The sequence below is a fragment of the Amblyraja radiata genome, chromosome 27 (genome assembly GCF_010909765.2).
Source record: "Amblyraja radiata isolate CabotCenter1 chromosome 27, sAmbRad1.1.pri, whole genome shotgun sequence".
Taxonomy (NCBI): domain Eukaryota; kingdom Metazoa; phylum Chordata; class Chondrichthyes; order Rajiformes; family Rajidae; genus Amblyraja; species Amblyraja radiata.
This window is the reverse complement of record NC_045982.1, coordinates 13,723,890-13,738,840: the sequence shown is the minus strand read 5'-3', so window position 1 is coordinate 13,738,840 and position 14,951 is coordinate 13,723,890. Positions and strand designations below refer to the sequence as shown.

Below are 14,951 nucleotides of genomic sequence, written 5' to 3'. Positions count from 1 at the left end.
TTTGTTTAATAACAACAGGAATTCAAAACCTCCTTCAGATTTTTCTTTGTAGAGACACCGTGCTGCCTAATGTAAATTTAATAGAAGCATGGTTGTGTTAATTGAGAGCTAATTATTGGCAATGATTGCAAAATTATAAAGGTATAGTTTATAATTTCAGTGGAATGTTTATTTTTAGCAATTGTCATTTTTTTTTTTGCTGTATGATTTGTACACTCTCCATGAATTATAAAAGGCGAAAGCAAGCTAATTAACATGCCAGGTCAGTGCTGCAGTGATGTCACGAGCAGGACTAAATCCTGTGTTCAGTTCTCAGTGCCTGCATCTATCTTCTGAAGCCAAATGGAGTGCAGCTCTGAGCTGGCTGTAAGCTGGATCATCATTTGCAGCTGATTTTTTATTTTTTAAAAGCTTGTCTTTCTCTGTCTTGTGCATTGTGTTTACGTTACAGTACCGCTAAAGCTCGAAAGCACTGTCAAACTCTGCTCTGATTTTTTTTTTAAATCTTAAGTGCTTGATTTTCCTATGCTGCGGAGAGAGAAAGAGAAAGCAAGAGTGAAAAACTACAAAAATAAATTGAGCACGTTGAATAATGCCAGCGCAGAAGATGGAGTGGGAACTGTTAGTAATAGTTGCATGTGAAGTCAGTGAGGAGATATTCACAAAGCAAGAGGTTCAGGTATGGTACATAGCCATTGTTTTTATTAATTGCACCAATCATCCTGTTGTACATTGTAAGCTTTGCCTTGATCAAATTGTAATTCATGTTGCTGCAAAAATTGTATTACATACAATGGTCTTTATAGAAAAGCATTGTACAACATATCGAATGTGGCATTCTACCTGTACAGCAAGCACATTTTAAATTGATGCTTTAGTAACCGTTGCATGCCTTCAGCTATTATTTACAATAGGCACGAGTTAATATATACAGGAGTAAATATTAGCAGTCTGAGCATCAAATATCAATTGAAATAATTCTTTAACCAATATATTTATATTAGGTTCATGACTTCTTAATTTTTCTTTATACACATCATCATTTAACAACAATATTCAAAAGATTTTGCACACTATGTAATTCAGTTTTGAAATTATGGTGCATCTAAGCAAGTGCAGCCTCTCTATTTCCCTGCTCCCGTCTAATTTTTTTTTTTTTGTGCCCCGTTCGTTGTCTGCATGGGTTTAGATACAAAAAGCAATAAGACTTTCAAACTCAACATAAAGAAGCACTGCTCCATCCCTGCTGCAGCCACCAGCTCCTCCCCACAGCCCACAGCAGGTGGAAGATGTAGAGGGATGGAGTGACGATAATGGTGATGAATGTTCCACCTTTAGTTGCATTCAGTAACATTCTCCTCCTGGCATTCTGCAAGGTGACCTTCATCAATATCTGCAGTTTCCAGTGTGTTGTCCCGGCCAAATCCAGAGCTAAAAATGTTGAACAAAGATAACAATATTTTTAAAAGCAATTTGGTGTGCAGTGGATTAGGACAGTGTTATTTAACCTCGAAGGTCTAGCTTTGCATTTATTTCTGACTGACAGGAATAGACATTCCTTATTTCTGTTAATTGTGTGGAATAAAATGTCTCGAGGCAGTTCACTGCCAGTCCTTGTGAATGTGTAGCACATGGTATTTTTTTGGCACAATGTGCATTAAATTGGAGAGATCACCAGGGCTGATGACATAGAAAGTGGAGACGTGTATGAACCTTTGTGCAGGAAGGCAGAGTCTAGATATTGTTAGGGTGGCACAATGGTGCAGTTGGTAGAGCTGCTACCTCTGCGCCAGAGACCCAGGTTCAACTCTAACCTCGGGTTCTGTCTGTGTGGAGTTCGCACGTTCGCCCTGTGAATGCATAGGTTCCCTCCGGGCGCTCCCATTTGCTCCCATATCCCAAAAATGTGTGGTTTGTAGGTTAATTGGCCTCTGTAAATTACCCCTAGTGTGTACAGAGGGGAAGAAAAACTAAGATAACATGAAACTAATGTGAACGAGTAATCGATGATCGACGTGGACTTGGTAGACCCAAGAGCCTGTTTCCATGCTGTATCTCAAAACTAAATTAAACTAAACTAAAACCACAGCCCCTGTAAGTGGCACAGCAGTAGAGTTGCTGCCTTACAGTGCTTGCAGCATGAGAGACCCCGGTTGGATCCTGGCTATGGGTGCTTGTCTGTACGGAGTTTGGTATGTTCTCCCCGTGACCTGCATGGGTTTTCTCTGAGAGCTTCTGTTTCCTCCTACACTGCAAAAACATACACGTTTGTAGATTCCAGCATTTTTGTCCACCTTCGATTTTCCAGCATCTGCAGTACCTTCTTAAACAGGTTTGTAGCTTAATTGGCTTGGTACAAATGTAAAAAATTGGCCCTTGTGTAGGATAGAGTTAATGTGCGGGGATCGCTAGTCGGTGCAGACTCAATAGGCCGAAGGGCCTGTTTCCGCACTGTATCTCTAAAAACTAAAATAAACTATAAACTCCATCTTTCCGTGTTACTTCCATTCTAGGAATTCTTGATTCTTACCTTTGGTGACCAGTTTAAAGAAAATTGTTTGCCATGAATGGCAGAAAAAAATAAACAAAAAATGTATTAAAAATGAAGGAGGCATTTTTTTCCCCTTCATTTTATGTATGGCATTAAGATTCTGCACCAGATTCCAGCATTTATTCTGCTGAACGGTACGTTTTTCAACAGTTATAATGCAGGCATCATAACCAGTACTTTGCATTCCAAGAATGAACTGATCAACATATGGTGATTAACACAAAGTGGGTGGCGGTCCTTGTAGGTGGCCCAGCTGTAGAGTTGCTGCCTTACAGAGCTTACAGTGCCGTAGACCCAGGTTTGATCCTGGCTAGGAGTACTTGTCTGTATGGAGTTTGTACATTCTCCCCGTGATCTGCGTGGGTTTTGTCCGAGATCTTCGGTTTCCTCACACACTCCAAAGACGCACAAGTTTGTTGGCTTGGTATAAGTGTAAATTGTGTCTAGTATGTGTAGGATGATGCTAATGTGCGGGGATAGCAGTTCGGTGCGGAACCGATGAGCCGAAGGGTCTGTTTCCGTGCTGTATCTCTATGCTGTATCTCTAAACTAAACTAAACAAATAAAAATGTACAGATTTGGCAGCAACCTTGTGACCAGAATTGAAAGGGAGGAGATACATTCTGGCAAAAAGAAATCTACTCGGATAGGTGGAACGAGTATTTTAAAGATCTGACTGAAAGAACGGAGAGGAGTGAGTGTTAGGACATGATATTTATTCCAACGTAGCCCAGATGCAACGATTCACAGCAAAGATAACACTTCAGTGGAATGGAGAACAACTTAGTGGTTTCCTCAGTGCAGATATCTACCATACTTGCCGAATGGTTTAGACACAACGGAAATTTAGCTTAGGGCTAACGGAACCAGGTGGATATGGGGAGAAAGCAGGAACGGGTACTGATTTTGGATGATCAGCCATGATCATATTGAACGGTGGTGCTGGCTCGAAGGACCGAAAGGTGTACTCCTATTTTCTATGTTTCTATGACAATTGGTGAGGCCTTGTCCTTGGCTTCTCTCTTTGCTTGTGCTGTCACTGTGTGAAGAATGAATGTTTGTAAAAGTCTTACATTCATCAAGGTTCAGTAACAGTTGTTGCCTGTTAAAATAAAAATAGATTAAGTATAATACATACAGTACAACACACACAAACAGATTTTTTTTTTTATTAATGTCGTAATTAACAAATAACTTCATTTATCAGACTTTGGATGTCAAAGTCTCTTATTCATTTCAATAGGAGTGTTGTTCTTGTGCCACCTTGTATCGGAACTGGGAAGTTGGTGGGAATTATTGTTGGCGCAGTGGACTAAGGAGTCTGGCACATTGAAGAAGGTCGGGCAGCAACCCGAGTCCATGGCTAAACTGGAAACCGGGACTTTGTGGGGGGAAAATAGCAGTAATTTATGGCATTTGAGCTAAACTACAGTCAAACATTCTATGCTGTTTTATTTCAATGTCATACAATATCGAAACAGGCCTTTCAGTCCACCATGTCCATGCTGATTATGAAGAACCTATCTATACTAATACCATTTAGCAAATCTTGGTTTGCATTCAATGCCTTGCTGATTCAAGTCCGTGTCTAAATTTTTCTTAAATGTGTGTGAGTTTCTGCCGCCACTAACCACAACCGCAAAATGTTCCAGATTCCTACCATCCTCTGGATGATAATGTTCTTCCTCAGATCCCTTCTTTAGAAACCTCTTGATGCTAACCCTAAAACAATGCCCTCTTGTTTTAAATACCTTTGCTACGGGGAAAAGTTTAAACTGTAATTTCTACATGGTGAAACCAAAATGTATAAAAATGGCCTTTATTAAAATCTGACAATGTGCACTTTAACCACATGTGATTTTTTTTCCATTACAAATCTCAAATTGTGGAGTACAGAGGCAAATAAATAAATGATGGGACTTTGGCCCAAACACTATGGAGGACATTGTGCATAAGCCCCTCAATTCCTCAGGAATCCTCAAGTCCCACCAATCATTGTGTATGTCCTACCCATAAGACCTCCCAAAATGTAACCATTCCACATCAGGATTAAATTCCATGAGTCATGGCTCTGCTAATCTTACCAATTGGTTAATATCGTCCTATGATTCGTCTCACTATCAACACCACCAATTTTAAGTCATCTACTTGACACAATCCTGAGAACGGCATTCAGTTCTGGACACCTTACCTTGGGAAGGCCATATTGCCCATTCATTGGGGGCAGCACTGAATCACCAGACGGGCTAACTAGCGGGGGCAAGTTGGTGAAATGTGGTATTTAAAATAATAAACTGAGCAATAAGACGAGCCTAATACTTATTCACTTACATTGGATTATCAAAGACGTGAAAGGGTATAATTATTATATAATTTTAATCAGAACTACTTGATATTTAAACTGACTGTTTTATTATGTAACATTTCAGGTTGATAAAACAATTCGTTTTCTATTCATGAAGGTGATGCTTTTTGATGTATCTGATGTGCAAATGGGTTACCATAGGTGTCCCTGTTGAACAAATGAAAGTGCAATTCGCAATGAAAGCCCTGTCACTGAAGTAATCTTGCGTGATTACCATTATGACAGCATTTTACTTTTGCAAGAATGGGAAGGGAAATGTTCGACTGTTCAAGGACAGATGGTTTTTATCCAGATTTGCGGTACTGTAGAATATTCAATCAAACGTATCGGTGTCGTCTCATGTCCTGCATTTAAAGAAGATTTCTCCAACCATATGTCACTGAACTTAATGTCTTCCCTCAGCTTGCTCCAGAATGCTCTCCTGTGTGCTTCTGAAACATGGACTACTTACAGCAGATAGCTTTATGCACTCGAAAGACACCACTAGTGCTGGATATTCCAGCATTCACTTGAAGGACTAATTAACAGCAGCCTCTCTCCCACACCAACACCTTCAGCATTGAAGTCCTCATTATACTCTGTTGAGCAGACATATTTGCATGCGTGACACCGGGCTCCCAAAACAAATAAACTATTCCAAGCTCTGTCTCAGAAAGAGGTTTCAATGGGTGGGCAGGAAAAGATTTAAGGATATTCTCAACTCCCGTTTGGTATATCCTGCTGAATTCTGGGAAGCTAAACCCCATGACTCATCAAAATGGTGAAAGACCATTCAGAAGGCATTGACAATCTTGAGTCCTTGGGAATGGACAGATGAAGAAAACGAATGCACTGCCTTACAGCCCACCTACCCACTGCTCTCCTCTGCCCAGCTATGGAACAGTTTTTGGTTCTCACTCATATCAGTCTCATCAGTCGCCCCAGAACCCACAAAGACAGAGTGAAAGCCAGTTACTCTTGATCCTGAGGGAATAACAGTCTCATCAGTCGCCCCAGAACCCACAAAGACAGAGTGAAAGCCAGTTACTCTTGATCCTGAGGGACTGCATAAGATGAAGACGACGTCTCACACTACAGAATTTGCTCTGTGATCCAATATACTTTGTCATCATTTGTTGTTTCATTTGGAGCAGAAGAAAACAGTGTCATATGTCGGAGTTTCTAGGCCATCCTGGCTTTGATGGGCGAGACCCACGTAGGCAGTTAGGTTTCGTGTTGAAGCGTTTTATTTATCGGTTAGATTTTTTTGGATAATTCAGTGCCTTGCGGTCACTTTTAAAAAATGTTTCCTTATTTTTTGTTGAATTCTGTTTCCCTCTGATTTTTAACTTGATTCCTCTGGATTACTTCGCCTCTGACATAACTAATATGCTCCCAAATTAGTTTTGCATTACTTTAATTTGCATGTTTGCCGATTCTTTCTGGCTTTTCATGAAAACGAGTATTGTTATTACTACTTTCAGGATTTAAGTTCCTTTATCTAATATATGTATTATGAAAATATATGTGTGTATATATGTATAATATATATATGTAAATATTAATATATGTAAATATTAATATATATGTGTGTGTGTGTACTGCATATGTAATATGTGCATATATATGTATGATATATGTGTATATATGATATATGGGTATATATAATATACGGGTATATATGTATATATATATATAATGTGTGGATGTATACACATATATATGTATAACATATACGTGTGTATATTATGTATAAGTGTGTATTATATATGTATGTGTGTATATATATATATTATATATATATATATATATATATATATATATATATACACACACATATTATATGCATGGTCAGCCAAGGTGGTTCTTGCTGAGTGATTCAGTTCGTAAGCAGAACCCCAGTTAGATAATATAAAATTGTATATACTATAATTAGATAATATTAAATTGATACAGGAATATGTTACATCCTAATTGGCAATTTTTATATGTATGTACATATAAAAATTGCCAATTAGGATATATATATATATATATATATATATATATATATATATATACATACACACACACATATTATATGCATGCATATATAATATATATATATATATATATATATATTTATTATATATATATATATATATATATATATATATATATATATATCCTAATTGGCAATTTTAATATGTACATACATATAAAAATTGCCAATTAGGATGTAACATATTCCTGTATCAATTTAATATTATCTAATTATAGTATATATAATTTTATATTATCTAACTGGGGTTCTGCTTACGAACTGAATCACTCAGCAAGAACCACCTTGGCTGACCAACCTTGGCTGCAAGGAGACCGATACGTGTTCTCTCGTCAGGCGTGGCAAGTAATTTGGAGCCAAACAGAGATGGTGAGAGTGATACTAGATTTCTGCAACACTGAGGGATAGTTGTGATGATTAGGTGCTAAATGCAGCAGCTGTTGCTAACAAGTTGAAACAGGAGACTCTGCGTAGTATGCAATCGCCGTGTGACTAAACAGCAGCAAATAGTGAACAATACTGTTAATTTCTAACACCTAGGCTATTATATCTCAGGGTGAGACTGACAGGAAGACACTGTCTCACCCACAGGAAAATTCCAGTATTTGACAATTCCCAATTCTGTTTGGATGCACTAGGAAGTTGGAGGTAGAGGTGGGGGAGGTGGGGGGCATGGGGGGGGGGGGGGAAGGGGAAAAGAAGGTGAGTCAAGTAGGGAATTGAGGAACTGACTGAGCAGCTTCTCAGGAGAATGTGGATGGGTGATGTTTTGAGTCTGGACCCTCTTCAGACTGATTGTAGCTGGGGGGGTTGGGGGAAGAAAGCTGGGAGAGGCAAGACAAAATGACGAGGTGTGGCAGGTAATAGGTGGCTACAAGCGAGAGTTTTTATTTGAAAGGCAATGGTTGGAACAAAGGCTTAAAAGCAGAAGGTGTGAGACAAACCAAAGCCAGACTCCCGGTGGCTCAGCACTTCAACTCCCCCTCCCATTCCCAATCCAACCTCTCTGTCCTGGGTCTCCTCCATTGCCAGAGTGAGCAACAGCGGAAATTGGAGGAACAGCACCTCATATTCCGTCTGGGGACCTTGCGTCCGTATGGCATTAACATTGAATTCTCCCAATTTTGCTAGCCCTTGCTGTCTCCTCCCCTTCCTTAACCCTCTAGCTGTCTCCTCCCACCCTCCCATCCGCCCGCCCTCGGGCTCCTCCTCCTCCTCCCCTTTTCCTTCTTTCTCCCCCCCCCACCCCCCATCAGTCTGAAAAAGGGTTTCGGCCCGAAACGTCGCCTATTTCCTTCGCTCCATAGATGCTGCTGCACCCGCTGAGTTTCTCCAGCAATTTTGGGTACCCCAGAGGAAGGAATGTCGGGGAAGGGGAGAATTTCTGCCCTCCCTCTCCCCCTCCTCCTACATTTGTTCCTCAGGATCACAGTTTGCAAGAACTTGTCAATCAGTCTTTCCAATGCCTGTTTTTATCTTGGTTCTTTGTTCCAACTATCTGCCTATTAAACCCCCCTCCCCCCGACCTGTGTCTGTCAATTACCTTCCCGCATTGTCCTGCTTTTTCTCTCTACCAGCTTACTGTCTCCTCCCCCCCCCCCCCTCGATAATCAGTCTAAGGAAGAGTTGCACACTTTATTCCAAATGTTGCCTAACCAAAGTCCTATGAAGCTGCATTGTGACTTCCTAATTATTATACGCTACGCCTTGAACTATAACTCATAAAACGTCACCTCTCCATGTTCTCCTGAGATTATGCTTGACTAGCATTTCCGAAGATCCTTCCTGGTCCCAGCACACTGATGCAATTATAAAGAAAGCACCTCTACTTTCTGAGAAGATTACGGAGAGTCGGTATGTCAAAGAGGACCCTCATCGAACTTCTACAGGTGCACAGTAAAGAGCATGCTGACTGGATACATCGTGGCTTGGTTCGGTAACTTGAGTGTCCATGAGCGGAAAAGGATGCAGAAAGTTGTAACCACCGCCCAGTCCATCATTGGCTCTGACCGCCCCACCATCGAAGGGATCTATCGCAGTCGCTGCCTCAAGAAGGCAGCCAACATCATCAAGGACCCACACCATCCTGGCCACGCACTCATCTCTCCGCTACCATCGGGCAGAAGGTACAAGATCCTGGAATCTGTTACATCCAGGTTCAGGAACAGTTACTTCCCCACAGCCATCAGGCTATTAAACTCGCCATCAAACAGACTCTGAACTGTAACAGCCTATTGCACTTTATCTGTTTATTTATGTGTATATTGAACTGATCTGTATTTTTGCGTACAATATTCTGTTCTGCTGCAGCAAGCAAGAATTTCATTGTCCTATCTGGGACACATGACAATAAACTCACTTGACTTGACTTGACTAGTGAGTGGCAGGCCAATAACATAATACTGCTCTGACACCATTACTTTGGTCTTTTGGGATCTGTCCTAACCCTCCTTGCATGTGTTGTTAACAACGGTGAATTAGAGGACACGGCCTCAGGATAAAGGATCTGCAATTTATGACCGGGTTAAGGAGGATGGTATTCTCAACCGGTTGTGAATTTTTGGAATTCTCCACGCTCGGGAACTGTGAATGCTGAATCACGATCTATTTCAGCCTTGAATGTGATTAGATTTTGTACTGTAGGAAAACAGATTACCAGCGTCAAGCACGAAAATAGAGTTGAGGATACTGGTTCAAGGATATATATGAAATTGAAGCAGGATTTTGCCATATGTTCTGAATCTGCCTCTCCACAACACCATCCTTAGACACTGTAACATTTTCCACACATGTGATTCAGTGGTGGTTTTATTGATGTGCAGGAAGAAAATGCAGATGCTGGTTTAAACCAAAGATAGACACAAAAAGCTGGAGTAACTAAGGTGGTCAGACAGCATCTTTGGAGAAAAGGATTAGGTGACGTTTTGGCTCAACCCGAAACATCACCTTTTCTCCAGAGATGCTGCCTGGAGAAGTTACACCAGGTTTTTGTGTCTATCTGTGGTTTTGTTGATATGTGCTGATAACACCCATCTCTACCTCAACACCCTCGTTCATTGGATCATTTTTTATTACTTGCCTGATATCTAGTCCACTGATATTTCCTCTGGCTAAATACAGGGGCTTTGCGAAATATAAAGAAAGGAGGAAAGAGTTTAAGCGGCCGATTAGAAGGTCCAAATGGGGCCACAAAATGGCTTTGGTGAGTCGGATTAAAGAAAACCTGGAAGTTTTTATATACCTATATTAAAAGCAAGATCTGAGGAAAGATTCTTGCCATAGAGGGAATACAGAGAAGGTTCACCAGACTGATTCCTGGGATGTCAGGACTTTCATATGAAGAAAGACTGGATAGACTCGGCTTGTACTCGCTAGAATTTAGAAGATTGAGGGGGGATCTTATAGAAACTTACAAAATTCTTAAGGGGTTGGACAGGCTAGATGCAGGAAGATTGTTCCCGATGTTCGGGAAGTCCAGAACAAGGGGTCACAGTTTAAGGATAAGGGGGAAATCTTTTAGGACCGAGATGAGGAAAACATTTTTCACACAGAGAGTGGTGAATCTCTGGAATTCTCTGCCACAGAACGTAGTTGAGGCCAGTTCATTGGCTATATTTAAGAGGGAGTTATATGTGGCCCTTGTGGCTAAAGGGATCAGGGGGTATGGAGAGAAGGCAGGTACAGGATACTGAGTTGGATGATCAGCCATGATCATATTGAATGGAGGTGCAGGCTCGAAGGGCCGAATGGCCTACTCCTGCACCTATTTTCTATGTTTCTAAGAGGATAACCAGGGAGAAGATAGGACCATTCAAGTATAAAAGAGGGAATCTGCCCTTGGAGTCCGGGGATGTCGGTGAGGTACTAAACGAGTACTTTGCATCTGTTTTCACCAAGGAGAAGGACATGGAGGATAGTGAGAGCAGGGAGAATACCAATATACAAGGGCAGTTTCAGATCAAGAAGCAGGAGATGTTAGGCATCTCTTGAAGAACATTAAGGTGGATAGATCCCCGGGACCTGAAAGGATCTATCTCAGGTTATTGAAAGAGGCAAGAGAGGAGCTTGCAGGAACCTCGATGAAGATCTTTGTGCCTTCTCCAGCCACAGACGAGCTCCCGGAGTATTGGACAATGTTTTTCCTTTATTTAAAATGGGAAGTAGAGAGAATCCAGAGAATTATAGGCTGGTGAGCCTTACATCAATGGTAGGACTACTACTGGAGAGGATTTGTTGGGATAAGATTTACTACCATTTGACAGAAAATGAATTAATTAGCGACAGTCAGCCTGGCATTGTACATGGCAGGTCATGGCTTATTAACGATCGAGTTTTTGAGGAGGTGACGGAAGTGATTGATGAGGATAGCGCATTGGATGTTGTCTACATGGACTTTAGTAATGCATTTAATAAAGTCTCCTATGTTAGGCTGATCCAGAGCATTAAAATGCAAGGGGTTAATATGGACTTGGTTGTATGGATTTGGACCTGGCTTACTGATAGAAGACAGAGGCTGGAGTTCTGTGACCAGTAGAATTCCACAAGGATGTGTGCTGGACCTCAGCTGTTTGCGATATCTATAAACGATTTCAAAGTAAATGTGTACGGGTTGGTTAGTTTGCAGATGACACAAAGATTGCTGGGTCACAGACTATGAGGAAGACCATCAATGTATACAGTGGGATATTGATCAGCTATAAAAATAGACGGGGATATGGCAGATGATCCGAGCAAGTGTGGGGTGTTGCACTTTAGGAGGTCAAATATATGGGGAAGATATACAATGGTATGATCCTTAACAGCATCTTCTTCAAACTTTGCCCCTCTCACCTTAAAGATATATCTTTTAGTATTTAGTTTCCATCTGGGAAGGATTTTCTGATTATTTGCCCTATCTAAAGGGCCTGTCCCACTTGGCCGTCATTTACGCGACAGGCCAGTAGTGACTGACGCGTGACATCATGCGTCCACACAGTCTGGAGTGCGTGACGTCATTCGAATACTCAATTTATGATATTTACCCAGTTTATGATAATTATGGTGATTTTCTAAAATGATCCAGTTTCTTGAGTGGTGCTAGCAATTGGAAAAACTGCAGATGCAATGCCCCTATTCAAAAAAAGAGATGAATGAAAAGTAGCAAGCTGCAGACCAAATTAATCTGTGGGAAGGAACTGCAGATTCTGGTTTAAATTGAAGATAGGCACAAAATGCAGGAGTAACTCAGCGGGACCGGCAGCATCTCTGGAGAAGGAATGGATGATGTTTCAGTCTGAAGAAGGGTCTCGACCCAAAATGTCACCCATTTGACCCGAAACGTCACCCTGTCCCACTTGGCCGTCATTTACGCAACAGGCCGGTGGCGCGTGAACATTTCGTGCAGCACAAAGTCCTGGCGCGCTGCACGATACCGTGCGCAACTCCACACTCCTCCACGCCATTCCATGCGCCTGTCCCACGCTACCCTCACACTACCAGGTCGCGTAAATGGCGCGCAATTGACGGCCAAGTGGGACGGGACCTTAAAGCTCTCATAATTTTATATACTTCCATCAGGTCTCCTTGCAACCTCCAGTGTTCCAGAAAAACCAATCCAAGTCTGCCCAACATCTTCCTATAACTAATACCTCCTAATCCAGGCTTCATTCTTGTAAACCTCCTCTGCCTCCACATCCTTCCTGTAAAGTGACCAGAATTGCACACTATACTCCAAATGTTGCCTAACCAAAGTCCTATGAAGCTGCATTGTGACTTCCTGATTATTATACTCTGCGCCTTGACCTGTGACAGCAAGCACACCAAATGCCTTCTTTACTGGTTGTGTTGCCACTTTCTGTGAGTTATGGCCTCGAACCTCGTAATTTTGGGCTTGGGATCTTCCATTGGTGCTGAGAAAAATTACAGTTAAAATAGACTTTAAGATGCAAATAGAGTGGAGAGGGGAAGAGAGAATATTACGATGGGATGGTGAAAGTGGTAAAGTGACAAAATAAATATTCGTGCAACGTAAAATATGGACGTAAAGAAATCTGTAAATTATAAAATGGTGGTCTGAAGGAGGAGTAAATGGATGAAGCAAAATATTACCAGATGAACAAAAATGAAATGCTAGAATTGTGAGCTGGAAATACTAGAAATGCCGACTCTCTGAATGGTTTTCTTCTCTTAAAGTCTGTTCACAATGGTAAGGTTCAGAGACTCGGAACTGAAGTAGCACAATATCCTTTAATGTGGGACATAAATCTAATCCAGCATAATCGTTTAACTATGCTTGTTCAGCTAAATGGAGTACCACTATAAACGTTATATAAAACGATCACCAGTTAATAACCTAGGTTGAGTTTTTCCTGCACGACTTATTTTCTATTCATATTCAGCATTGGTTGTTTCCCAACCAGATATACTGACTAATTGGCATGGACCAGGGTTAATCACTTTACTCTTTGGCTGGAGGCAATATTGTGTGAAGTTCCTATTTCAGCATGGTTGACGGTACATAATATTTCAGCGTTTCCAATCTGATGCTGCAACCGCACATTGTTGTATGCATAAAGGTTATTTATTGGTAACACTAGAACGGATCTATTTCATGGTAAACTGCGAACAGACTGCATGACTTAAGACTAATGTTCTTTCAGTGATTCAAAATCCCATCACCATATTTACTATGTTTAAGAAGGAACTGCAGATGCTGGAAAATCGAAGGTAGACAAAAATGCTGGAGAAACTCAGCGGGCGAGGCAGCATCTATGGAGCGAAGGAAATAGGCAACGTTTCGGGTCGAAACCAAAGGGTTTCGACCTGAAACGTTGCCTATTTCCTTCGCTCCATAGATGCTGCCTCACCCGCTGAGTTTCACCAGCATTTTTGTCTACCATATTTACTACCTGTTTTAGACACAAAATGGAGTCACTCAGTGGGACAGGCAGCATTTCTGGAGAAAAGGAATAGGTGACGTTTCGGGTCGAGACCCTTCATCAGGGTCCCTTCATCCAGTATTTTGTGTCCCTATTCCTTTTTTCCAGAGTTACTGCCTGACTCGCTGGGTTATTCCAGCATTTTGGGTCTATTTTTGGTGTAAAGGGCCTGTCCCACTGTACGAGGTAATTCAAGAGTTCTCCAGAGTTTTCCCCTGATTCAAACTCGGAGAATGTCCGATGTCCGTAGCGGGTCCGTAGGAGTTCGTCGATGTCTCGTAGCGGCTTGTACGAGTAACGGTAGGTACTCGGGAAATCCGGTAAACTGGTGATGTTTTTTCAACACTGTGAAAAATGGCCACAAGTAAAAAAAATACTCGTGATATTACTTGTTACATTTTACTCGTACTTGTTACTTTTTACTTTAAAATTGTTACTTTTTACTCGTACGAGCCGCTACGAGACATCCACGAATTCCTACAGACACGCTACGGACATTCTCCGAGTTCGAATCAGAGGAAAACTCGGGAGAACTCTTGAATTACCTCGTACAGTGGGACAGGCCCTTAGACCAGCATCTGCAGTTCCTTCTTACACACTTTATTACTGATGAAAGTCCCTGATGAAGGGTCTCGACCCGTTTTGTTTGATGATATTGTACAATCTCAGTTGCTCATGTAAATTGTCTCATATTCAGCCCTTTAGATCCTAATCCTTATTCATTTGCCTGCTCCGGAGACTTATGTCAAACCGTATCTACATTTCCACTGTTCACATCATCTCCTGACCTGCCTTCCGCTTAAATCGATGCAAAGTCTTCACCTTAATTATGCTTCGTGGGAGTGAGGTCCACAATCCAACTAATCCCTTATTGAGAAGTTTCCGCTAAATTCCCTATTAGAATGACTTAACGACTATCTTATATTTATGACCCTTCATTCTAGTCTCGTCCACAAATGGAAGCTTAAGTTAATTTAAACACTATAATGTGGCCAGGACATGCTGACTTTACGACCCTGTCAACCATTAATGATAAGTGACCTTCATCACATTTGAAACCATTCACAGGGGTTGATGAGCAGTGACCTTTATCCATAA

General features: G+C 41.3%; 1 protein-coding gene across 3 annotated transcripts in view; it reads left to right on the top strand.

The window, feature by feature from the left end:
- Positions 1-14,951, top strand: part of rcan3 (RCAN family member 3) — a 106,883-nt gene that overhangs the window by 45,866 nt on the left and 46,066 nt on the right. Inside the window, exon 1 of one of the 3 annotated variants that reach the window (XM_033045176.1) lies at positions 320-679. The exons of the other annotated variants lie outside the window; for them this stretch is intronic. Within the exon in view, the coding sequence (XP_032901067.1) occupies positions 593-679 (87 nt within the window). The 5' untranslated portion in view covers positions 320-592. Of the gene's footprint in view, positions 1-319; positions 680-14,951 lie in introns of those variants that run through there. 3 annotated transcript variants of the gene reach the window in all.